General features: G+C 46.0%; 1 protein-coding gene across 1 annotated transcript in view; it reads right to left on the bottom strand.

Moving 5' to 3' along the window:
• Positions 1–24,698, bottom strand: part of LOC309621951 (uncharacterized protein) — a gene marked incomplete at its 5' end in the record, with an annotated part of 132,089 nt that overhangs the window by 91,539 nt on the left and 15,852 nt on the right. Inside the window, 2 exons of the mRNA XM_082409217.1 lie at positions 2,356–2,493; positions 15,044–15,181. Of these exons, the coding sequence (XP_082265343.1) occupies positions 2,356–2,493; positions 15,044–15,181 (276 nt within the window). The remainder of the gene's footprint in view (positions 1–2,355; positions 2,494–15,043; positions 15,182–24,698) is intronic.

Here is a 24,698-nt window from a genome sequence, read left to right as displayed (position 1 = left end):
AGACTTCAGCAAGCAACGAGTTCCATGGAGGGAACCCAACGTGCCTGAGCCAGTCATGTCAAAGCCCATCGAACAAGAGCAGAGGCCAGAGCGAGAGGCCATGAAGAGGCGGGCTCAACAACAACGGGAGAATGCTGCCAGATACACCTCTTCGGGCAAGCTGCAATTTTTCACCGAGAGGGAAAACGAAATGGAAATTGCCGACTACTACGGATACGTCAAGTGAGAGCTGCTAGGATTCTTGGTGCCACCTTGGCTACCAGCTGTTCTTCCATACACAGGTAAGACAGGTATAGAACTGAATAAGTAAATGGAATACAATTAATAGACGAGTAACAAACCTTTCGAATTTTCAGATGCTGCTAACTGGGGCGTGAGAAAGGAAGGACTGAAAGTTGGATGGGAGAATGAAGGAAAGGGGTAAAAACTGAGCAAAGAGGAAGGAACTTGGCCCAGGGCTAGGAAGGCCAAAAGAGACGTATGGATTTAGGAAAGGAAGCAGGAGCGAGGATGAAATGGCAGAAGTAAAAAGCAGGGTCAGAGGTCTGGGTTGAAAGAACACAATTGGAGTAGAGTTGAAGGTGACAGAAGATGAGTCTAGGTTTACTAGGAGAAATAGAAAAAGTCTCTCGGGGACGCTGGCCTTAAGTCTCACAACCACCAGATAGGTATTTCAGAAAACAAGAGGTTCAGGACACATCTCTGAAAGGTCTGAGTTGCCTTATTCAGGTGTGACTGTAGTGGGGGAATAGGGAAATCTACCAGAGAAGTGGCTAGGGCTCAGAGTTATCCTAGGGGCAGCTGACGACAGGGGCAGAGCCAAGGGAACTGCTGGATCAGGAGGCCCACGAACAAAGCAGGGGCATAGCCGCCTGTCACTTCCCTGCCAGGAAGGAAGCCAGGTATATTACTGTAACCAAGGCACACTGGGGTCTTTACTGTATGGAGAACTTGGCTCCTGCCCGCAATCCTACGGCTCGGCGTCACACACAGGAAGTAGGGCCTCTGGGCAACCAGAAATGGGAATGGGACTGAAGGAGATTCAGCCCACAAATATCCGACCACCAGCTTCCACCTCTGCAGTCTGCCACCCTGTGTCTGCTCAACGCATCACAGAAACAAGTTTTCAAGGTGAGTATACAGACGGCAGAGAAAAGTTGAACAATGAGGTCGGCATTCAAAAATGGGGTCAAATCGACAGCTGGGAAGGGGTGTAGAGACAGGTAGAATTTAGATCCTGAGCCTTTAATAACCACTACCTTCTCTCAGTGCTCTCTGTTTTTAGACTCTATATGAGAACACCTAGGGCTTCCCTGGTGGCGCCTGCCAATGCAGGGGACACGGGTTCGAGCCCTGGTCTGCGAAGATCCCACATGCCGTGCAGCAACTAAGCGCATGTGCCACGACGACGGAGCCTGCATTCTAGAGCCCGTGAGCCTCAACTACCGAAGCCCACGTGCCTACAGCCCATGCTCCGCAACAAGAGAAGCCACCGCGATGAGATGCCCGCACACCGCAACCGAGAGTAGCCCCCGCTAGCCGCCAACTAGAGAAAGCCCGTGCACAGCAATGAGAGACCCAGTGCAGCCAAAAAAATAAATACGTAGAATAAATAAGTTCAAACAGTAAATAAATACATAAACATAAATTACAAAAAAAAAGAACACCTAATGCAGGTGGGAAGGTGGGAGGGCCACCGTAGAGGTCATCTATGCTACATGTACAAGAACCCCGAGAGCACACCAATCGGTACCACACTTTTCACTGCTGTAGCCGATCGTTCCCCCTGTACTGCCACACTGTAGCACTCCCTTCCCTCATCTACTGCTATAGTCTCTTCGGAAGGTGTTTCCGAACTCTTGTTATCAGAGTGCCAGTTGAACTGTCCTCACTTCCTTCATTTATACCAGGATTGAAGACCTTGTGGTCCGAGATCCTGTCCAGAGAGCAAGCAGGCTAAGACTCTGTCTTTGTTGATGTATTTCATCAGAAAGGGCTCTACCCCCTCTCCTAGTTCATGGTGTGAAGTGTTCTTGGCCTCTCGGGAAAGTGGGGAGAATGGAAAGGACCCTATATGAGAATGCTAGGCTCTGTAAAACATTTCAGGTTTTTAAAAATAAGACTCATTTTGTATTGGACTGACAACAGTCCTATGAAATACAAAGAAGGCCGAGAATCAGTGACAGGAAAGGATCACCAGTAAGAACTACAACAGTCACCGCTTACCTCGTAGCATAGGGCACTGTCCGTGATCCTTAAGAAGAGTTAGTAGAAATGCCTTGCCCATCTTGCCCCTGAACCCCTTGAAAGGTACACGACTGCTGTGTTGGTGTTTAGGGGGAGCATCTCACTTACCAGGGACTGACTTCTCCCTTGATTCCTCTGTAGTGATGGAGACTTCCCCGCTGATGAAAAATTCCCTGGGATTGCAACCTCCAAGCCAGACAGCTTTCCTATGGAATGACAGAGAACTTGTCAAGGTGAAACACCAGTCTGCGGGAGAAAGGGAAGAAGAGAATGATGGAAATCGTTTCTGGGAAACTATTTTTACATTATGTGTTGTTTGTTCCCGGTAAATAAACTGAAATCTTCTTAACAGTAAAACAAAATCTAAACCACTAAAGCCAACAATACAGGAGTATAACGTTCGAAAAAAATTTCTTTGGCTGCGCAGCATGTGGGATCTTAGCTCCCCAACCAGGGATTGAACCCACGCCTGCTGCATTGGAAGCGCAGAGTCTTCACCACGGGACCACCGGGGAAGTCCCAGGACTATCACTTTTAAAGGAGAAGGTACAAACCCCTCGGTTCTATGAACTGGAGATTTTTAGTAAGAAGTCAATATATTTGTTGTTAGGCACATTTTATGTTAGGCTGTCTCCCTGCACAGGATGCAGGCGCCTTGAGAATGGAAGTCATATCCCTCTATAGTACGTCCCTCTTCTTTCTGCTTTGCAGTTTGCTGCTCCACTTGTTCAACCCCACCTAGTAATAACCTATACTTCCCTTGTTCCTGTTTTCCCATCTGGAAAACAGACAAAAGGCAACCAAACAACGCAAAGGTCTCAACAAATAAGGGATATCCAAAACCAGAGATGGCCAGAACTTCTGTACCCCTGATGAAATAGTCCTCATACAAAACCTGATAATCAAATTCCTTAATGCTAGGAATCACAGTGAAAAATAGTATCTGAACTGACTTCTGTCAGATGAGTGAGAACTAAGGTTAATTCAGTGTATCTGAAGCATAGAAAGTGAGGGCAAAAGTGGCACAAGATGGGGCTAGAGAAGCAGAGAGGATTCTAGACCACGCAGAGTCTTAAAGGCCAACAGTGTGTTTTCTATTCTCAAAACAATGCTTGTGAGCGATGTTTATGAGCAACGTTCCAACTTGCTTTGAAGGTTTCTTGTGTGAAGAGTGGATTGGAAGGAAACAAGATATATGGACACCAGTTAGGACCTAATCGCAACAGACAGGCAAGTTCAGTATTAGGAAGTTGAGGAAGAGCTGGCTGACAGATTCCAAAGAAATTCAGGAGATGAACTGAAGCGGGCTTAATGGGGTAGGAGATGGAGGAAAGGAAGGTCTTAGGGAATTCAAGGGTTTACTGCACACATGAGCAAAGTCTCAAAATTAATCATTTGAACGTACAGAGGCGGATCTCCCAAATGACACCGGTTAGGAAGCAACGGTACGCCCTTTAGAATTCCTAGAGACAACACAAATCAACTGTTTCGATGGAAAATTCGGCGGGACTCTTGATTTCCATGGGAATACAGAGAAAAGAGACACTGATCTGGCTTGCAGGTATATTTAGGAAGTTGTTAGCCGGACATCACCTACTAGTATCATGTAAGTAGGCCGTCCGAAGTAGGAAGCTTAGGGGAAAAACCTGGAGGAAAACTTAAAAGCTTAAGCCACACCTCTACACTACACCACCTTTCACAATTTCTTCTCAGATAAGCATCATCCCCATCAGTGAAGAAACTCGTTCGTACCTCATAATAGGAAAAACAGGCCTAAAGATTCAATGTGTGTCTTGGGAGGTCCCATCTATGCGATATCTTCCTGGGACCAGAAAAGGCCCCAGGAAGATCCATCTCTGCACCCCTGAAAGCTTACCACCAAGGAAAATGACTAGGTCCATAGATTTCCTCCCTCAAACCAGCTTACCTCACACATAGATCATTAGCAACTCCGCCCTTACTCACATTATCACAGTCACAAGAGTGGTTAGGGAGAAAAGCACTAACCAGGGGAACTAAAACAGAGGCAATCCAGGCCAAGCTGGGCTGGTGGCAGATATCTTGCTCCTTACGCTCGGGTGCATAATGCGACTCACCACAGTGCCTTTTTCACAGACCCTTTTGAACGTTTCTCCACAGAATCCAACAGCTCAAGTTAGTTCATGACGCTTCAAGGTCAACAATCGTCAAGAGAAAAACATGCAATATGTCTTACAATGTTGGATTCCTTACAAACAGGACAAGGAGATAACCATGTAGACAAAACCAGAGCATTTGAAAACATCTGTATTCTACAAACACACCAGTGAATGCTATAAATAAGGTACTATGACATAAAACAAAATGAAAACTAGATGTGAGACTGTTCTCTTCAGTGTACAGACTTCATGGCAGTTGCTGCACACTATCTAGCTACTTAGATCTTTAACTCTCTGTTCTGTTAATACCAAATGAGGCCCAAGTGTGTCAACCTGTTTCCCACAGAAACCAAAAAGTCTACATGCATCTCTTTTCTCCTGTGCCCTTTCACCTTACCTGCTCCCAATTCTCCACCAACGTCCTCCTCTTTCTCTAATTATTCTCCTCTTCATTTTGCTTGGCCTTGCCCCCAAGCATGCAAGACAGAGAGTCCTAGAGGTCCAAGATTCTAGAGTGGCTGTTTGCAAGGCGGAGGAGATTACAGTAACTGCCACACTGTATATACTTCTGTGCAAAGAAAAAGGGACAGTGTTCAGAATGTCTCTCACATATAACAAGAGCTGGAGATGGCAGGATACCTGTGTGGCCCAAGGAACTAGAGCTAGCAAATTATGGGCCAAACAATTGCAACCAAAGGCTGGAAGAGGAAAGGTCTGCAACCAGCTCTGTCTCCTAGCTCTCTGGTATTTGCTGCCAACGGGCAGAGTCTATTTCGTGAAGCATCAAGCACTGAAAAGAAGACTCCTGCTGCTGGAAGGTGACAGGAAGTAACGTCCAATGCAAGATCAAGGCTTGTCCTCGAAGCAATGCCCATAATGGAAGAAAAAAAAAAAAGAGAAAGCGGAAGAGAAATGTTAAGTCGCAAGTCCAACCTGGCCCCCAGCCTAGCCCAGCCCAAGGAAGGTAGGAGTCAAGGAGAAGAAACTAAAAGAGAAGAGCCTTGGACCACAACATTCTCCACAAGGTACACTCAAGAAACTTCACCCTACTCTTGAACCAAGTTACAAAGAGAGCTTCTTAATCCCTACTTTGGCTCCTTAAAAGCTGCTATCAGTTCACTCATTAGACACATCTGATTTCAGAACAACTGTAATAGTTCAAACTAGATGGCTCTTTCCTTCCTAAGGATTATTAATTAAATAAGATCTATATAGCTCTAAGTATATGATACATAAAATAGAATACTCTGTAGAATATAAGTAACTCTTAGTTCAGTGTATTAATGAACGTCTGTAAGAAATGTTGCAATGATTTCCCTAATGGAAGAGCCTGGGGGAGGTAAATCTGTCTTCTAGGATTTCCTCCTCCCCAAAGCTCAGAAACTCAGGTGTTGTTTTAGCTCTCCTACACTCTCTTCACCCAAGCCCGCCTTCCTGTTGGGGATCGGACCTCCCTATTGGCTCTCTCATACCTTTCAACTGCCTGCTTTGTGACATCACTCTCCTACCAAACCTACTACCACTTGGTAGAGTCTTGGGGTTTCCGTGGAGCTGTTTGGACCAGTAACCAGTGACCTCTGTACTGGACACGTGCGCCGTTCAGCTGCAGCCACTCAGACATCCTCTAGTGTTGTCTCCTCATCCCTTGTACCTGCAGTGGATGCTTCCTCTTCTCTGACCATGTCAGGTAAGAAAAGAAACTTTGGAAAGTTTTGCGTTCGATTTCTTTTGCCCCTAAATTGAGTAGGAGATTCAAAATAGCATGGAATAATGAGGGAAAGTATTGAACTACACGTCTGGAGACCTAATTTCACTTTTGACTTTGACGTTTACTATCTGTGTGACTTTGGACAAATCACTGGCTGTCTCACAAAGCCTGTTGCTTTCCTTAACTGTTACGTTAGGATACCACGTTGGGTTGATCACTCTGATCCCCTTCTTTTCCAGTATTGAGCCTTAAAGGGTACCCATGTAGAAAACGAAATCAGACACTTCTCAAGAGTGTTTCAACAGAAACATAGAAAAGCCAGGGGACATAGAAAACTAGCAATATATACCAAGATGTTTCATCTCTAATGGTCTCCCTCCACTAGGATTTCGACTAGTTGAAAAGAGAGAATAGGGAGAGAGGATGGAGAGTACTGGGCTCTACAGGGAGGCACAGAGTCGAGCGTAAGGAAGTTTAGGATGGTTTTCATTAGCACAGGCCAACAGGCACCAAGAGATGGGAGAAAATGTAAGAATGAAGAGGGAAAGCATAGAGGAGCTCTCAAGAAAAACGGAGTTTGCAATGGAATGCTGATGGGAACCAAAGATTTTCAATTAAAGCAGAAACAGCACAGAGGGAAACCTGCTCAGAGCAGGGCAAAACCAAGTTGATGGTAGCAAACCCTTACATTAACAGACTAAGAAGGAAAGTAAGGCCAGAACAGGGGATCACCAGGAAAGGCAGCTTATCAGAAAAGTCATACTCCGTTTTCTTTCTTTTATTGCCTCTCTGAATACAGTTGGCCACTTGACAGTTTTGAATATAAACATTTTAGAAATACGTTTTAGAAATGATGCCTCCTATAAACAAGCAACCACAGTGGTTATCTAGGGGGCTGCTTTTCAGTGTTTTATTCTTTCTAATTTTTAAACTAGGTAGACATTTCACCAATTCAACATTTTAAGTGATATCTTCTAAATTGAATCAGAAGGACTATTTTCCTTGGTGTGATATGTAGGTTCTAAGGCAAGGCTGCTTTTCATTTTTACAGTTATTTCCTTCCTAACACAGAGAGCACATTGATCAACAGCCATCGTTCGCTTGTAGATCTTAGCTACCGAAGAAGAAGAAGAAGAAGAAGAAAAAGTCAAGCCCCACATCTCTAATTCCCCCCACTTAGGGAATTCCCTGGCGGTCCAGTGCTTAGGACTCGGTGCTTTCACGGCCAGGGCCACGCGGCGCGGCCAAAGAAACAAAACAAACAAACATCCACATTTATCGAAAACCATATTGTGGAGTCCTGTGGATTTTCTTACATTTGAAAATCTTTTTTAATTGGATTCTAGGCATGATGGTTTTTTGAGGTTTTGGGATGCCATCTTCTTGGATGCTGAAGATGATTCTAATCTAAGTTCTAGGATAAATCCAAAAACCTTCCTGATACATTTTAAGCTTCCTTTCTGCTTATTATATAAGCTATATTCATTGAAATATATATTTCTCCTAGGCTTAATACCTCTTACTTGCTGGGTAAAAATATGAAGGAGCACAATAATGAAACTCTTTTACACTTATTATTTTGCTGTCTGCTTCGTACCGGTTTTCATTGAAATACTTGTCTATATGTGTTGTGGCTACCTATACATGCACATTTATTGCATTCTGTTGCTTGTTATGCATTTTTTACTGACATACCTTCTCTGTCTGTATGCATTGGCTAGGAATTCATTCACCTCTATCACCTCCATCGTGTTTTCTGGTTAATAGTATTCACTAAAATAGAGTGGGCAAAATTCACTTTCATAATATTGCATGGATAGTACAGAATGCCATTTGTTAGTAAATTCATTAGGCTTCGATACTTGCCACATACCCCAGTTTTCATTAATATCTATGGATTTCTTTTTCGTTAACGTAATATGCTTGTCATGATTTTTCTTTGTCTTTCTAGAACTTATTGTATCTTCCTCCATATAAATCATACGCAATAGATCAGCTTATTCATCTATTAATTATTACTGCTATTATTATTGGTGGTGGTGTTATAACCACTTTACAGGTGAGGAATCTGAAGTAATCAGATAACTCTTCCCTTTCCAAAAGCACTTAAGAAATCCACTTTCGGGTAATCATTTTGAGGTAGGATGAGAAACCAGGCTTGAAGAGGGCAAAAATGACTCTTTCAATTCACCAGTTGGACTGAGCTGTACGTCACCTCTAGGTAATAGCGTGGGAACTGCACAAGCAAAGGGAGACACTGAAGACGACAATGGTAACAGCCGTACTGTTTTCTAATGGACAAAAAAAATGCCTATATTATAAGTTCTATTTCTCCTGCTTTCTGGCAGTATCATGCTCAGAGTGGAGTCCTGGCAAGGAAGTCAGGATACTTAGGTTCTGAAACCTGGTAATGATACTAACATAATGAGAGAACTTGAACAAGTCAACCCGACCTCTCTGAGCCTCAGTTTCCTTACTCACGAAATGAGACTGAGAACATCGAAGTTCTCTAAGGGCCTCCTAGTTCTAAAATGCTTCCAGTCTAGGAAATAGCATAGAAGTCAATACGAGTGCAGGCTGAAGGGAAAGACAGGGCAGGGAGAAGGTTGCTTCCAGCCTAGAGAACAATCTCTGAACCACACCACTTGGCTCTTCTGCCCGTCTGTGCCCAAGATGGGAGCACAGGCAGTTAATAGAGAAGAGTGGAAAACTGCTCAGTCCTTACAGCCATCATTAACTGTCTGATTTTGGGTTTCTCAGGAAGTAGTGATAGTAGAGGTGTCCTGATAGCAAGAACCTTCAGATGATGCCGTTCCTCAAACGTAGTGAGAATTTCTCAACCTCCCTGAGTTTTTCATGACCCTCTTGTTCTTACAGAAAATTTCCAACATCCATCTCTACTTGGAACTCTAAATTCTCTGCAGCATTCTCCTCCTGTGGTGAGCAATGCAACTTCCCTAACACGAAGTGTCTGCAACTTCTCCAGAGTCTCTGCCCCTGCCGTCAGTTCGGCATCGGCTACCGGTACCCCTTTCCAGACACTCATGGGTAGTGCCTACCTTTACCAACATTCTAGCACGACTATGTTATCTGGAGTTACTGACCACAGCCAGATCTCCACTTCAGCTGCTTCCTATCCAGGTGTTCTTGAGTGGGACATCACAGCAAGCACTGAAAAGAATTCTTCTTCACTCGGAGACTTTACTCTGGCACTCACTGACCGCCACACAGCTGCCTCCTCCATGTTTCTGGCAGCCCAGTATGATAAAACTTCAGACGCCAAGAACATGGTCCCTCTACATCCATCGCTTTCTGCCAGCCTTGCTCAGGGAACACCATCTCAGATTCCAAATCAGGGGCAGAGCCGCCTGCCACTTCCCTGCCAGGAAGGGAGCCAGGTATATTACTATAACCAAGGCACACTGGGGTCTTTACTGTATGGAGAACTTGGCTCCTGCCCGCAATCCTACGGCTCGGCGTCATACACAGGAAGTCGGGCCTCTGGGCAACCAGAAATGGGAATGGGACTGAAGGAGATTCAGCCCACAAATATCCGACCACCAGCTTCCACCTCTGCAGTCTGCCACCCTGTGTCTGCTCAACGCATCACAGAAACAAGTTTTCAAGGTGAGTATAACAAACGCCAGAGAAAGTTGAAGAATGAGGTCGGCATTCAAAAATGGGGTCAAATCGACAGCTGGGAAGGGGTGTAGAGGCAGGTAGAATTTAGATCCTGAGCCTTTAATAACCACTACCTTCGCTCAGTGCCCTCTGTTTTTAGACTCTATATGAGAACACCTAGGGCTTCCCTGGTGGCGCCGTGGTTAAGAATCCGCCTGCCAATGCAATGCGGGGGACACGGGTTCGAGCCCTGGTCTGCGAAGATCCCACATGCCGTGCAGCAACTAAGCGCATGTGCCACAACGACGGAGCCTGCATTCTAGAGCCCGTGAGCCTCAACTACCGAAGCCCACGTGCCTACAGCCCATGCTCCGCAACAAGAGAAGCCACCGCGATGAGAAGCCCGCACACCGCAACCGAGAGTAGCCCCCGCTAGCCGCCAACTAGAGAAAGCCCGTGCACAGCAATGAGAGACCCAGTGCAGCCAAAAAAATAAATACGTAGAATAAATAAGTTCAAACAGTAAATAAATACATAAACATAAATTACAAAAAAAAGAACACCTAATGCAGGTGGGAAGGTGGGAGGGCCACTGTAGAGGTCATCTATGCTACATGTACAAGAACGCCGAGAGCACACCAATCGGTACCACACTTTTCACTGCTGTAGCCGATCGTTCCCCCTGTACTGCCACACTGTAGCACTCCCTTCCCTCATCTACTGCTATAGTCTCTTCGGAAGGTGTTTCAGAACTCTTGTTATGTGAGTGCCAGTTGAACTGTCCTCACTTCCTTCATTTATACCAGGATTGAAGACCTTGTGGTCCGAGATCCTGTCCAGAGAGCAAGCAGGCTAAGACTCTGTCTTTGTTGATGTGTTTCATCAGCAAGGGCTCTACCCCCTCTCCTAGTTCATGGTGTGACGTGTTCTTGGCCTCTCGGGAAAGTGGGGAGAATGGAAAGGACCCTATATGAGAATGCTAGGCTTTGTAAAACATTTCAGGTTTTTAAAAATAAGACTCATTTTGTATTGGACTTATAACAGTCCTATGAAATACAAAGCGAGCCGAGAATCAGCGACAGGAAAGGCTCACCAGTAAGAATTACAACAGTCACCGCTTACCTCGTAGCATAGGGCACTGTCCGTGATCCTTAAGAAGAGTTAGTAGAAATGCCTTGCCCATCTTGCCCCTGAACCCCTTGAAAGGTACACGACTGCTGTGTTGGTGTTTAGGGGGAGCATCTCACTTACCAGGGACTGACTTCTCCCTTGATCCCTTTGTAGGGATGGAGACCTCCCCCCTGGTGATGAAAAATTCCCTGGGATTGCAACCTCCAAGCCAGACGTTTTGTGTGACACAAAGTCAAGAACTCCCCAAGTCCTGCAGTAGCAGAAACAGCCACATACTTGAGAGTAACCCACCATCTGAACTTGGGGACATTTCAGTGACAGCTCCAGTCCAGAGTGCCAGGCGTCTCCTGGCCCTGCCTCCAGCTCCAAGCCAGGGACAAATAGAGAGTAAGCACGTGGATGATATCAAAACCAAGCTTTCAAAGCCTCTGGATGCCTACCAGATCCCAACAGAGAACCAAGATCCTCCACTACTCCCTTTAGGAATCCCTGATATTCACCAGCCGCTGGCCTGCACCGATCCCCTCAGCCAAGAGGAGCAGCCTGGTTCTGAAAATGCTGATCTGGGAGAGAACAGCCGGAGTCGTCAGGACCTAGGGACACTTGAAAATGGGATTGAACCTAGCAGTGGTCTTGCAGACATTACTACACTGGCGGAGGATATTCACCTTCCCCAGCTCTTTAATCCTTTGAAAGATCTTGATCAATCCCAAGGTCCCAACGTGATCAAAGCTAAAGACACCAGAGCCATTAAGGTGAATCAGGTGCAGGAAAAGCCAAGTGTCATAAAGGTTCCCTCTGATCAACCCAGGAAGAACAAACAGAAAGCCTCTGAGCCTATCAGTGGCGCTCCCAAGGCCAAAATCCAGCCAAAGAATCCAGAGTGCCTGTTAGGGGGAGAAGTGGTTACATGCCACGCTGCAGTCAGTGACAGGGCTCCTGTGAACACGGCCAAGCACTCTCAAGGCAAACCTCAGAAAGCTGCATCCAGAAAGATCAGCAAAACTAAGAGCCACGGGCAGGAAAAGACCAAAAGGACCAGAGGGAGAAACAAGGCTGAGGAGAACAAGCAGTCAGGGAACAAAGTCAAGGCAGAAGAGAAGCCAGCAATCCCCCACACGAAGCGAAAGGAACACCAAACTGAGCTTCTCCAACAGAGCTTTCAAAAGCCTCGAACCTCCCTTGGCGTGCGCATGCTGGAGTCTGTGAAGGTTCTTCATGCGCTGGGGAAGAAGAATGAGACGAAAACTGGGCGCTCTTCCTGTCGGCTCTTGGGAAAGTCAAGCAACCCCAAAGACCCCCAGCCACCCCCAGCTATCCAGCCATGGCGGCATACCCCACGTGAGGGGAAGGGTCCTGAGAAAACGCAAGTCCAAGCCCAGAAACCAGACAGCAGTGCTGAAACAGAGTGTCCGTCTCCAGCCCAGTATGAGCGGCCTCCTCCTGGGAAGGTCAAGTTGATACCTCTGCCTTTTTCTGCCTGGGACAAGCCTCAAGCTCGACCCGCTCCTCGGAGGCCACAGTCTCTGGCCTCACATCGGCCTGCTGGGGCTTACCGTGCCCAGCCTGGTTCTACTGACTCAGCTCAACCTGCTGCAGCCAATTCATCCCAGCCAGCTCCTGCCTCTTTGCCAGGCCCCGCCAAACCAGCTCAGCCAACTGTGACCAACCCAACCCAACCGGCTTGGCCCAACCATACCCAGCCTCGTGTCCCTCAGTCTGCTGCTCCTAGGCCTGCACCCTCCAAAACTTCATCTGGCGCTCCTCTCCAGCGGGAGCCTGTTCCCCCTGCTGTGAATAAGCGCCAGTCCCCACCCAAGCTCCAAACCCACTTTCTACTCCAAGACTTCAGCAAGCAACGAGTTCCATGGAGGGAACCCAACGTGCCTGAGCCAGTCATGTCAAAGCCCATCGAACAAGAGCAGAGGCCAGAGCGAGAGGCCATGAAGAGGCGGGCTCAACAACAACGGGAGAATGCTGCCAGATACACCTCTTCGGGCAAGCTGCAATTTTTCACCGAGAGGGAAAACGAAATGGAAATTGCCGACTACTACGGATACGTCAAGTGAGAGCTGCTAGGATTCTTGGTGCCACCTTGGCTACCAGCTGTTCTTCCATACACAGGTAAGACAGGTATAGAACTGAATAAGTAAATGGAATACAATTAATAGACGAGTAACAAACCTTTCGAATTTTCAGATGCTGCTAACTGGGGCGTGAGAAAGGAAGGACTGAAAGTTGGATGGGAGAATGAAGGAAAGGGGTAAAAACTGAGCAAAGAGGAAGGAACTTGGCCCAGGGCTAGGAAGGCCAAAAGAGACGTATGGATTTAGGAAAGGAAGCAGGAGCGAGGATGAAATGGCAGAAGTAAAAAGCAGGGTCAGAGGTCTGGGTTGAAAGAACACAATTGGAGTAGAGTTGAAGGTGACAGAAGATGAGTCTAGGTTTACTAGGAGAAATAGAAAAAGTCTCTCGGGGACGCTGGCCTTAAGTCTCACAACCACCAGATAGGTATTTCAGAAAACAAGAGGTTCAGGACACATCTCTGAAAGGTCTGAGTTGCCTTATTCAGGTGTGACTGTAGTGGGGGAATAGGGAAATCTACCAGAGAAGTGGCTAGGGCTCAGAGTTATCCTAGGGGCAGCTGACGACAGGGGCAGAGCCAAGGGAACTGCTGGATCAGGAGGCCCACGAACAAAGCAGGGGCATAGCCGCCTGTCACTTCCCTGCCAGGAAGGAAGCCAGGTATATTACTATAACCAAGGCACACTGGGGTCTTTACTGTATGGAGAACTTGGCTCCTGCCCGCAATCCTACGGCTCGGCGTCACACACAGGAAGTAGGGCCTCTGGGCAACCAGAAATGGGAATGGGACTGAAGGAGATTCAGCCCACAAATATCCGACCACCAGCTTCCACCTCTGCAGTCTGCCACCCTGTGTCTGCTCAACGCATCACAGAAACAAGTTTTCAAGGTGAGTATACAGACGGCAGAGAAAAGTTGAACAATGAGGTCAGCATTCAAAAATGGGGTCAAATCGACAGCTGGGAAGGGGTGTAGAGACAGGTAGAATTTAGATCCTGAGCCTTTAATAACCACTACCTTCTCTCAGTGCTCTCTGTTTTTAGACTCTATATGAGAACACCTAGGGCTTCCCTGGTGGCGCCTGCCAATGCAGGGGACACGGGTTCGAGCCCTGGTCTGCGAAGATCCCACATGCCGTGCAGCAACTAAGCGCATGTGCCACGACGACGGAGCCTGCATTCTAGAGCCCGTGAGCCTCAACTACCGAAGCCCACGTGCCTACAGCCCATGCTCCGCAACAAGAGAAGCCACCGCGATGAGATGCCCGCACACCGCAACCGAGAGTAGCCCCCGCTAGCCGCCAACTAGAGAAAGCCCGTGCACAGCAATGAGAGACCCAGTGCAGCCAAAAACATAAATACGTAGAATAAATAAGTTCAAACAGTAAATAAATACATAAACATAAATTACAAAAAAAAAGAACACCTAATGCAGGTGGGAAGGTGGGAGGGCCACCGTAGAGGTCATCTATGCTACATGTACAAGAACCCCGAGAGCACACCAATCGGTACCACACTTTTCACTGCTGTAGCCGATCGTTCCCCCTGTACTGCCACACTGTAGCACTCCCTTCCCTCATCTACTGCTATAGTCTCTTCGGAAGGTGTTTCCGAACTCTTGTTATGAGAGTGCCAGTTGAACTGTCCTCACTTCCTTCATTTATACCAGGATTGAAGACCTTGTGGTCCGAGATCCTGTCCAGAGAGCAAGCAGGCTAAGGCTCTGTCTTTGTTGATGTATTTCATCACAAAGGGCTCTACCCCCTCTCCTAGTTCATGGTGTGACGTGTTCTTGGCCTCTCGGGAAAGTGGGGAGAATGGAAAGGACCCTATATGAGAATGCTAGGCTCTGTAAAACATTTCAGGTTTTTAAAAATAAGACTCATTTTGTATTGGACTGACAACAGTCCTATGAAATACAAAGAAAGCCGAGAATCAGTGACAGGAAAGGATCACCAGTAAGAACTACAGCAGTCACCGCTTACCTCGTAGCATAGGGCACTGTCCGTGATCCTTAAGAAGAGTTAGTAGAAATGCCTTGCCCATCTTGCCCCTGAACCCCTTGAAAGGTACACGACTGCTGTGTTGGTGTTTAGGGGGAGCATCTCACTTACCAGGGACTGACTTCTCCCTTGATTCCTCTGTAGTGATGGAGACTTCCCCGCTGATGAAAAATTCCCTGGGATTGCAACCTCCAAGCCAGACAGGTTTCCTATGGAATGACAGAGAACTTGTCAAGGTGAAACACCAGTCTGCGGGAGAAAGGGAGGAAGAGAATGATGGAAATCGTTTCTGGGAAACTATTTTTACATTATGTGTTGTTTGTTCCCGGTAAATAAACTGAAATCTTCTTAACAGTACAACAAAATCTAAACCACTAAAGCCAACAATACAGGAGTATAACGTTCGACAAAAATTTCTTTGGCTGCGCAGCATGTGGGATCTTAGCTCCCCAACCAGGGATTGAACCCACGCCTGCTGCGTTGGAAGCGCAGAGTCTTCACCACGGGACCACCGGGGAAGTCCCAGGACTATCACTTTTAAAGGAGAAGGTACAAACCCCTCGGTTCTATGAACTGGAGATTTTTAGTAAGAAGTCAATATATTTGTTGTTAGGCACATTTTATGTTAGGCTGTCTCCCTGCACAGGATGCAGGCGCCTTGAGAATGGAAGTCATATCCCTCTATAGTACGTCCCTCTTCTTTCTGCTTTGCAGTTTGCTGCTCCACTTGTTCAACCCCACCTAGTAATAACCTATACTTCCCTTGTTCCTGTTTTCCCATCTGGAAAACAGACAAAAGGCAACCAAACAACGCAAAGGTCTCAACAAATAAGGGATATCCAAAACCAGAGATGGCCAGAACTTCTGTACCCCTGATGAAATAGTCCTCATACAAAACCTGATAATCAAATTCCTTAATGCTAGGAATCACAGTGAAAAATAGTATCTGAACTGACTTCTGTCAGATGAGTGAGAACTAAGGTTAATTCAGTGTATCTGAAGCATAGAAAGTGAGGGCAAAAGTGGCACAAGATGGGGCTAGAGAAGCAGAGAGGATTCTAGACCACGCAGAGTCTTAAAGGCCAACAGTGTGTTTTCTATTCTCAAAACAATGCTTGTGAGCGATGTTTATGAGCAACGTTCCAACTTGCTTTGAAGGTTTCTTGTGTGAAGAGTGGATTGGAAGGAAACAAGATATATGGACACCAGTTAGGACCTAATCGCAACAGACAGGCAAGTTCAGTATTAGGAAGTTGAGGAAGAGCTGGCTGACAGATTCCAAAGAAATTCAGGAGATGAACTGAAGCGGGCTTAATGGGGTAGGAGATGGAGGAAAGGAAGGTCTTAGGGAATTCAAGGGTTTACTGCACACATGAGCAAAGTCTCAAAATTAATCATTTGAACGTACAGAGGCGGATCTCCCAAATGACACCGGTTAGGAAGCAACGGTACGCCCTTTAGAATTCCTAGAGACAACACAAATCAACTGTTTCGATGGAAAATTCGGCGGGACTCTTGATTTCCATGGGAATACAGAGAAAAGAGACACTGATCTGGCTTGCAGGTATATTTAGGAAGTTGTTAGCCGGACATCACCTACTAGTATCATGTAAGTAGGCCGTCCGAAGTAGGAAGCTTAGGGGAAAAACCTGGAGGAAAACTTAAAAGCTTAAGCCACACCTCTACACTACACCACCTTTCACAATTTCTTCTCAGATAAGCATCATCCCCATCAGTGAAGAAACTCGTTCGTACCTCATAATAGGAAAAACAGGCCTAAAGATTCAATGTGTGTCTTGGGAGGTCCCATCTATGCGATATCTTCCTGGGACCAGAAAAGGCCCCAGGAAGATCCATCTCTGCACCCCTGAAAGCTTACCACCAAGGAAAATGACTAGGTCCATAGATTTCCTCCCTCAAACCAGCTTACCTCACACATAGATCATTAGCAACTCCGCCCTTACTCACATTATCACAGTCACAAGAGTGGTTAGGGAGAAAAGCACTAACCAGGGGAACTAAAACAGAGGCAATCCAGGCCAAGCTGGGCTGGTGGCAGATATCTTGCTCCTTACGCTCGGGTGCATAATGCGACTCACCACAGTGCCTTTTTCACAGACCCTTTTGAACGTTTCTCCACAGAATCCAACAGCTCAAGTTAGTTCATGACGCTTCAAGGTCAACAATCGTCAAGAGAAAAACATGCAATATGTCTTACAATGTTGGATTCCTTACAAACAGGACAAGGAGATAACCATGTAGACAAAACCAGAGCATTTGAAAACATCTGTATTCTACAAACACACCAGTGAATGCTATAAATAAGGTACTATGACATAAAACAAAATGAAAACTAGATGTGAGACTGTTCTCTTCAGTGTACAGACTTCATGGCAGTTGCTGCACACTATCTAGCTACTTAGATCTTTAACTCTCTGTTCTGTTAATACCAAATGAGGCCCAAGTGTGTCAACCTGTTTCCCACAGAAACCAAAAAGTCTACATGCATCTCTTTTCTCCTGTGCCCTTTCACCTTACCTGCTCCCAATTCTCCACCAACGTCCTCCTCTTTCTCTAATTATTCTCCTCTTCATTTTGCTTGGCCTTGCCCCCAAGCATGCAAGACAGAGAGTCCTAGAGGTCCAAGATTCTAGAGTGGCTGTTTGCAAGGCGGAGGAGATTACAGTAACTGCCACACTGTATATACTTCTGTGCAAAGAAAAAGGGACAGTGTTCAGAATGTCTCTCACATATAACAAGAGCTGGAGATGGCAGGATACCTGTGTGGCCCAAGGAACTAGAGCTAGCAAATTATGGGCCAAACAATTGCAACCAAAGGCTGGAAGAGGAAAGGTCTGCAACCAGCTCTGTCTCCTAGCTCTCTGGTATTTGCTGCCAACGGGCAGAGTCTATTTCGTGAAGCATCAAGCACTGAAAAGAAGACTCCTGCTGCTGGAAGGTGACAGGAAGTAACGTCCAATGCAAGATCAAGGCTTGTCCTCGAAGCAATGCCCATAATGGAAGAAAAAAAAAAAAGAGAAAGCGGAAGAGAAATGTTAAGTCGCAAGTCCAACCTGGCCCCCAGCCTAGCCCAGCCCAAGGAAGGTAGGAGTCAAGGAGAAGAAACTAAAAGAGAAGAGCCTTGGACCACAACATTCTCCACAAGGTACACTCAACAAACTTCACCCTACTCTTGAACCAAGTTACAAAGAGAGCTTCTTAATCCCTACTTTGGCTCCTTAAAAGCTGCTATCAGTTCACTCATTAGACACATATGATTTCAGAACAACTGTAATAGTTCAAACTAGATGGCTCTTTCCTTCCTAAGGATTATTAATTAAAGAAGATCTATATAGCTCTAAGTATATGATACATAAAATAGAATACTCTGTAGAATATAAGTAACTCTTAGTTCAGTGTATTAATGAACGTCTGTAAGAAATGTTGCAATGATTTCCCTAATGGAAGAGCCTGGGGGAGGTAAATCTGTCTTCTAGGATTTCCTCCCCAGAGCTCAGAAACTCAGGTGTTGTTTTAGCTCTCCTACACTCTCTTCACCCAAGCCCGCCTTCCTGTTGGGGATCGGACCTCCCTATTGGCTCTCTCATACCTTTCAACTGCCTGCTTTGTGACATCACTCTCCTACCAAACCTACTACCACTTGGTAGAGTCTTGGGGTTTCCGTGGAGCTGTTTGGACCAGTAACCAGTGACCTCTGTACTGGACACGTGCGCCGTTCAGCTGCAGCCACTCAGACATCCTCTAGTGTTGTCTCCTCATCCCTTGTACCTGCAGTGGATGCTTCCTCTTCTCTGACCATGTCAGGTAAGAAAAGAAACTTTGGAAAGTTTTGCGTTCGATTTCTTTTGCCCCTAAATTGAGTAGGAGATTCAAAATAGCATGGAATAATGAGGGAAAGTATTGAACTACACGTCTGGAGACCTAATTTCACTTTTGACTTTGACGTTTACTATCTGTGTGACTTTGGACAAATCACTGGCTGTCTCACAAAGCCTGTTGCTTTCCTTAACTGTTACGTTAGGATACCACGTTGGGTTGATCACTCTGATCCCCTTCTTTTCCAGTATTGAGCCTTAAAGGGTACCCATGTAGAAAACGAAATCAGACACTTCTCAAGAGTGTTTCAACAGAAACATAGAAAAGCCAGGGGACATAGAAAACTAGCAATATATACCAAGATGTTTCATCTCTAATGGTCTCCCTCCACTAGGATTTCGACTAGTTGAAAAGAGAGAATAGGGAGAGAGGATGGAGAGTACTGGGCTCTACAGGGAGGCACAGAGTCGAGCGTAAGGAAGTTTAGGATGGTTTTCATTAGCACAGGCCAACAGGCACCAAGAGATGGGAGAAAATGTAAGAATGAAGAGGGAAAGCATAGAGGAGCTCTCAAGAAAAACGGAGTTTGCAATGGAATGCTGATGGGAACCAAAGATTTTCAATTAAAGCAGAAACAGCACAGAGGGAAACCTGCTCAGAGCAGGGCAAAACCAAGTTGATGGTAGCAAACCCTTACATTAACAGACTAAGAAGGAAAGTAAGGCCAGAACAGGGGATCACCAGGAAAGGCAGCTTATCAGAAAAGTCATACTCCGTTTTCTTTCTTTTATTGCCTCTCTGAATACAGTTGGCCACTTGACAGTTTTGAATATAAACATTTTAGAAATACGTTTTAGAAATGATGCCTCCTATAAACAAGCAACCACAGTGGTTATCTAGGGGGCTGCTTTTCAGTGTTTTATTCTTTCTAATTTTTAAACTAGGTAGACATTTCACCAATTCAACATTTTAAGTGATATCTTCTAAATTGAATCAGAAGGACTATTTTCCTTGGTGTGATATGTAGGTTCTAAGGCAAGGCTGCTTTTCATTTTTACAGTTATTTCCTTCCTAACACAGAGAGCACATTGATCAACAGCCATCGTTCGCTTGTAGATCTTAGCTACCGAAGAAGAAGAAGAAGAAGAAGAAAAAGTCAAGCCCCACATCTCTAATTCCCCCCACTTAGGGAATTCCCTGGCGGTCCAGTGCTTAGGACTCGGTGCTTTCACGGCCAGGGCCACGCGGCGCGGCCAAAGAAACAAAACAAACAAACATCCACATTTATCGAAAACCATATTGTGGAGTCCTGTGGATTTTCTTACATTTGAAAATCTTTTTTAATTGGATTCTAGGCATGATGGTTTTTTGAGGTTTTGGGATGCCATCTTCTTGGATGCTGAAGATGATTCTAATCTAAGTTCTAGGATAAATCCAAAAACCTTCCTGATACATTTTAAGCTTCCTTTCTGCTTATTATATAAGCTATATTCATTGAAATATATATTTCTCCTAGGCTTAATACCTCTTACTTGCTGGGTAAAAATATGAAGGAGCACAATAATGAAACTCTTTTACACTTATTATTTTGCTGTCTGCTTCGTACCGGTTTTCATTGAAATACTTGTCTATATGTGTTGTGGCTACCTATACATGCACATTTATTGCATTCTGTTGCTTGTTATGCATTTTTTACTGACATACCTTCTCTGTCTGTATGCATTGGCTAGGAATTCATTCACCTCTATCACCTCCATCGTGTTTTCTGGTTAATAGTATTCACTAAAATAGAGTGGGCAAAATTCACTTTCATAATATTGCATGGATAGTACAGAATGCCATTTGTTAGTAAATTCATTAGGCTTCGATACTTGCCACATACCCCAGTTTTCATTAATATCTATGGATTTCTTTTTCGTTAACGTAATATGCTTGTCATGATTTTTCTTTGTCTTTCTAGAACTTATTGTATCTTCCTCCATATAAATCATACGCAATAGATCAGCTTATTCATCTATTAATTATTACTGCTATTATTATTGGTGGTGGTGTTATAACCACTTTACAGGTGAGGAATCTGAAGTAATCAGATAACTCTTCCCTTTCCAAAAGCACTTAAGAAATCCACTTTCGGGTAATCATTTTGAGGTAGGATGAGAAACCAGGCTTGAAGAGGGCAAAAATGACTCTTTCAATTCACCAGTTGGACTGAGCTGTACGTCACCTCTAGGTAATAGCGTGGGAACTGCACAAGCAAAGGGAGACACTGAAGACGACAATGGTAACAGCCGTACTGTTTTCTAATGGACAAAAAAAATGCCTATATTATAAGTTCTATTTCTCCTGCTTTCTGGCAGTATCATGCTCAGAGTGGAGTCCTGGCAAGGAAGTCAGGATACTTAGGTTCTGAAACCTGGTAATGATACTAACATAATGAGAGAACTTGAACAAGTCAACCCGACCTCTCTGAGCCTCAGTTTCCTTACTCACGAAATGAGACTGAGAACATCGAAGTTCTCTAAGGGCCTCCTAGTTCTAAAATGCTTCCAGTCTAGGAAATAGCATAGAAGTCAATACGAGTGCAGGCTGAAGGGAAAGACAGGGCAGGGAGAAGGTTGCTTCCAGCCTAGAGAACAATCTCTGAACCACACCACTTGGCTCTTCTGCCCGTCTGTGCCCAAGATGGGAGCACAGGCAGTTAATAGAGAAGAGTGGAAAACTGCTCAGTCCTTACAGCCATCATTAACTGTCTGATTTTGGGTTTCTCAGGAAGTAGTGATAGTAGAGGTGTCCTGATAGCAAGAACCTTCAGATGATGCCGTTCCTCAAACGTAGTGAGAATTTCTCAACCTCCCTGAGTTTTTCATGACCCTCTTGTTCTTACAGAAAATTTCCAACATCCATCTCTACTTGGAACTCTAAATTCTCTGCAGCATTCTCCTCCTGTGGTGAGCAATGCAACTTCCCTAACACGAAGTGTCTGCAACTTCTCCAGAGTCTCTGCCCCTGCCGTCAGTTCGGCATCGGCTACTGGTACCCCTTTCCAGACACTCATGGGTAGTGCCTACCTTTACCAACATTCTAGCACGACTATGTTATCTGGAGTTACTGACCACAGCCAGATCTCCACTTCAGCTGCTTCCTATCCAGGTGTTCTTGAGTGGGACATCACAGCAAGCACTGAAAAGAATTCTTCTTCACTCGGAGACTTTACTCTGGCACTCACTGACCGCCACACAGCTGCCTCCTCCATGTTTCTGGCAGCCCAGTATGATAAAACTTCAGACGCCAAGAACATGGTCCCTCTACATCCATCGCTTTCTGCCAGCCTTGCTCAGGGAACACCATCTCAGATTCCAAATCAGGGGCAGAGCCGCCTGTCACTTCCCTGCCAGGACGGAAGCCAGGTATATTACTATAACCAAGGCACACTGGGGTCTTTACTGTATGGAGAACTTGGCTCCTGCCCGCAATCCTACGGCTCGGCGTCATACACAGGAAGTCGGGCCTCTGGGCAACCAGAAATGGGAATGGGACTGAAGGAGATTCAGCCCACAAATATCCGACCACCAGCTTCCACCTCTGCAGTCTGCCACCCTGTGTCTGCTCAACGCATCACAGAAACAAGTTTTCAAGGTGAGTATAACAAACGCCAGAGAAAGTTGAAGAATGAGGTCGGCATTCAAAAATGGGGTCAAATCGACAGCTGGGAAGGGGTGTAGAGGCAGGTAGAATTTAGATCCTGAGCCTTTAATAACCACTACCTTCGCTCAGTGCCCTCTGTTTTTAGACTCTATATGAGAACACCTAGGGCTTCCCTGGTGGCGCCGTGGTTAAGAATCCGCCTGCCAATGCAATGCGGGGGACACGGGTTCGAGCCCTGGTCTGCGAAGATCCCACATGCCGTGCAGCAACTAAGCGCATGTGCCACAACGACGGAGCCTGCATTCTAGAGCCCGTGAGCCTCAACTACCGAAGCCCACGTGCCTACAGCCCATGCTCCGCAACAAGAGAAGCCACCGCGATGAGAAGCCCGCACACCGCAACCGAGAGTAGCCCCCGCTAGCCGCCAACTAGAGAAAGCCCGTGCACAGCAATGAGAGACCCAGTGCAGCCAAAAAAATAAATACGTAGAATAAATAAGTTCAAACAGTAAATAAATACATAAACATAAATTACAAAAAAAAGAACACCTAATGCAGGTGGGAAGGTGGGAGGGCCACTGTAGAGGTCATCTATGCTACATGTACAAGAACGCCGAGAGCACACCAATCGGTACCACACTTTTCACTGCTGTAGCCGATCGTTCCCCCTGTACTGCCACACTGTAGCACTCCCTTCCCTCATCTACTGCTATAGTCTCTTCGGAAGGTGTTTCAGAACTCTTGTTATGTGAGTGCCAGTTGAACTGTCCTCACTTCCTTCATTTATACCAGGATTGAAGACCTTGTGGTCCGAGATCCTGTCCAGAGAGCAAGCAGGCTAAGACTCTGTCTTTGTTGATGTATTTCATCAGCAAGGGCTCTACCCCCTCTCCTAGTTCATGGTGTGACGTGTTCTTGGCCTCTCGGGAAAGTGGGGAGAATGGAAAGGACCCTATATGAGAATGCTAGGCTTTGTAAAACATTTCAGGTTTTTAAAAATAAGACTCATTTTGTATTGGACTTATAACAGTCCTATGAAATACAAAGCGAGCCGAGAATCAGCGACAGGAAAGGCTCACCAGTAAGAATTACAACAGTCACCGCTTACCTCGTAGCATAGGGCACTGTCCGTGATCCTTAAGAAGAGTTAGTAGAAATGCCTTGCCCATCTTGCCCCTGAACCCCTTGAAAGGTACACGACTGCTGTGTTGGTGTTTAGGGGGAGCATCTCACTTACCAGGGACTGACTTCTCCCTTGATCCCTTTGTAGGGATGGAGACCTCCCCCCTGGTGATGAAAAATTCCCTGGGATTGCAACCTCCAAGCCAGACGTTTTGTGTGACACAAAGTCAAGAACTCCCCAAGTCCTGCAGTAGCAGAAACAGCCACATACTTGAGAGTAACCCACCATCTGAACTTGGGGACATTTCAGTGACAGCTCCAGTCCAGAGTGCCAGGCGTCTCCTGGCCCTGCCTCCAGCTCCAAGCCAGGGACAAATAGAGAGTAAGCACGTGGATGATATCAAAACCAAGCTTTCAAAGCCTCTGGATGCCTACCAGATCCCAACAGAGAACCAAGATCCTCCACTACTCCCTTTAGGAATCCCTGATATTCACCAGCCGCTGGCCTGCACCGATCCCCTCAGCCAAGAGGAGCAGCCTGGTTCTGAAAATGCTGATCTGGGAGAGAACAGCCGGAGTCGTCAGGACCTAGGGACACTTGAAAATGGGATTGAACCTAGCAGTGGTCTTGCAGACATTACTACACTGGCGGAGGATATTCACCTTCCCCAGCTCTTTAATCCTTTGAAAGATCTTGATCAATCCCAAGGTCCCAACGTGATCAAAGCTAAAGACACCAGAGCCATTAAGGTGAATCAGGTGCAGGAAAAGCCAAGTGTCATAAAGGTTCCCTCTGATCAACCCAGGAAGAACAAACAGAAAGCCTCTGAGCCTATCAGTGGCGCTCCCAAGGCCAAAATCCAGCCAAAGAATCCAGAGTGCCCGTTAGGGGGAGAAGTGGTTACATGCCACGCTGCAGTCAGTGACAGGGCTCCTGTGAACACGGCCAAGCACTCTCAAGGCAAACCTCAGAAAGCTGCATCCAGAAAGATCAGCAAAACTAAGAGCCACGGGCAGGAAAAGACCAAAAGGACCAGAGGGAGAAACAAGGCTGAGGAGAACAAGCAGTCAGGGAACAAAGTCAAGGCAGAAGAGAAGCCAGCAATCCCCCACACGAAGCGAAAGGAACACCAAACTGAGCTTCTCCAACAGAGCTTTCAAAA

Source organism: Balaenoptera borealis (assembly GCF_965194805.1).
Source record: "Balaenoptera borealis genome assembly, contig: HAP1_SCAFFOLD_1279, whole genome shotgun sequence".
Classification (NCBI taxonomy): domain Eukaryota; kingdom Metazoa; phylum Chordata; class Mammalia; order Artiodactyla; family Balaenopteridae; genus Balaenoptera; species Balaenoptera borealis.
The sequence above is the reverse complement of the archived record's forward strand: the minus strand, read 5'-3'. Positions and strand labels throughout refer to the sequence as shown.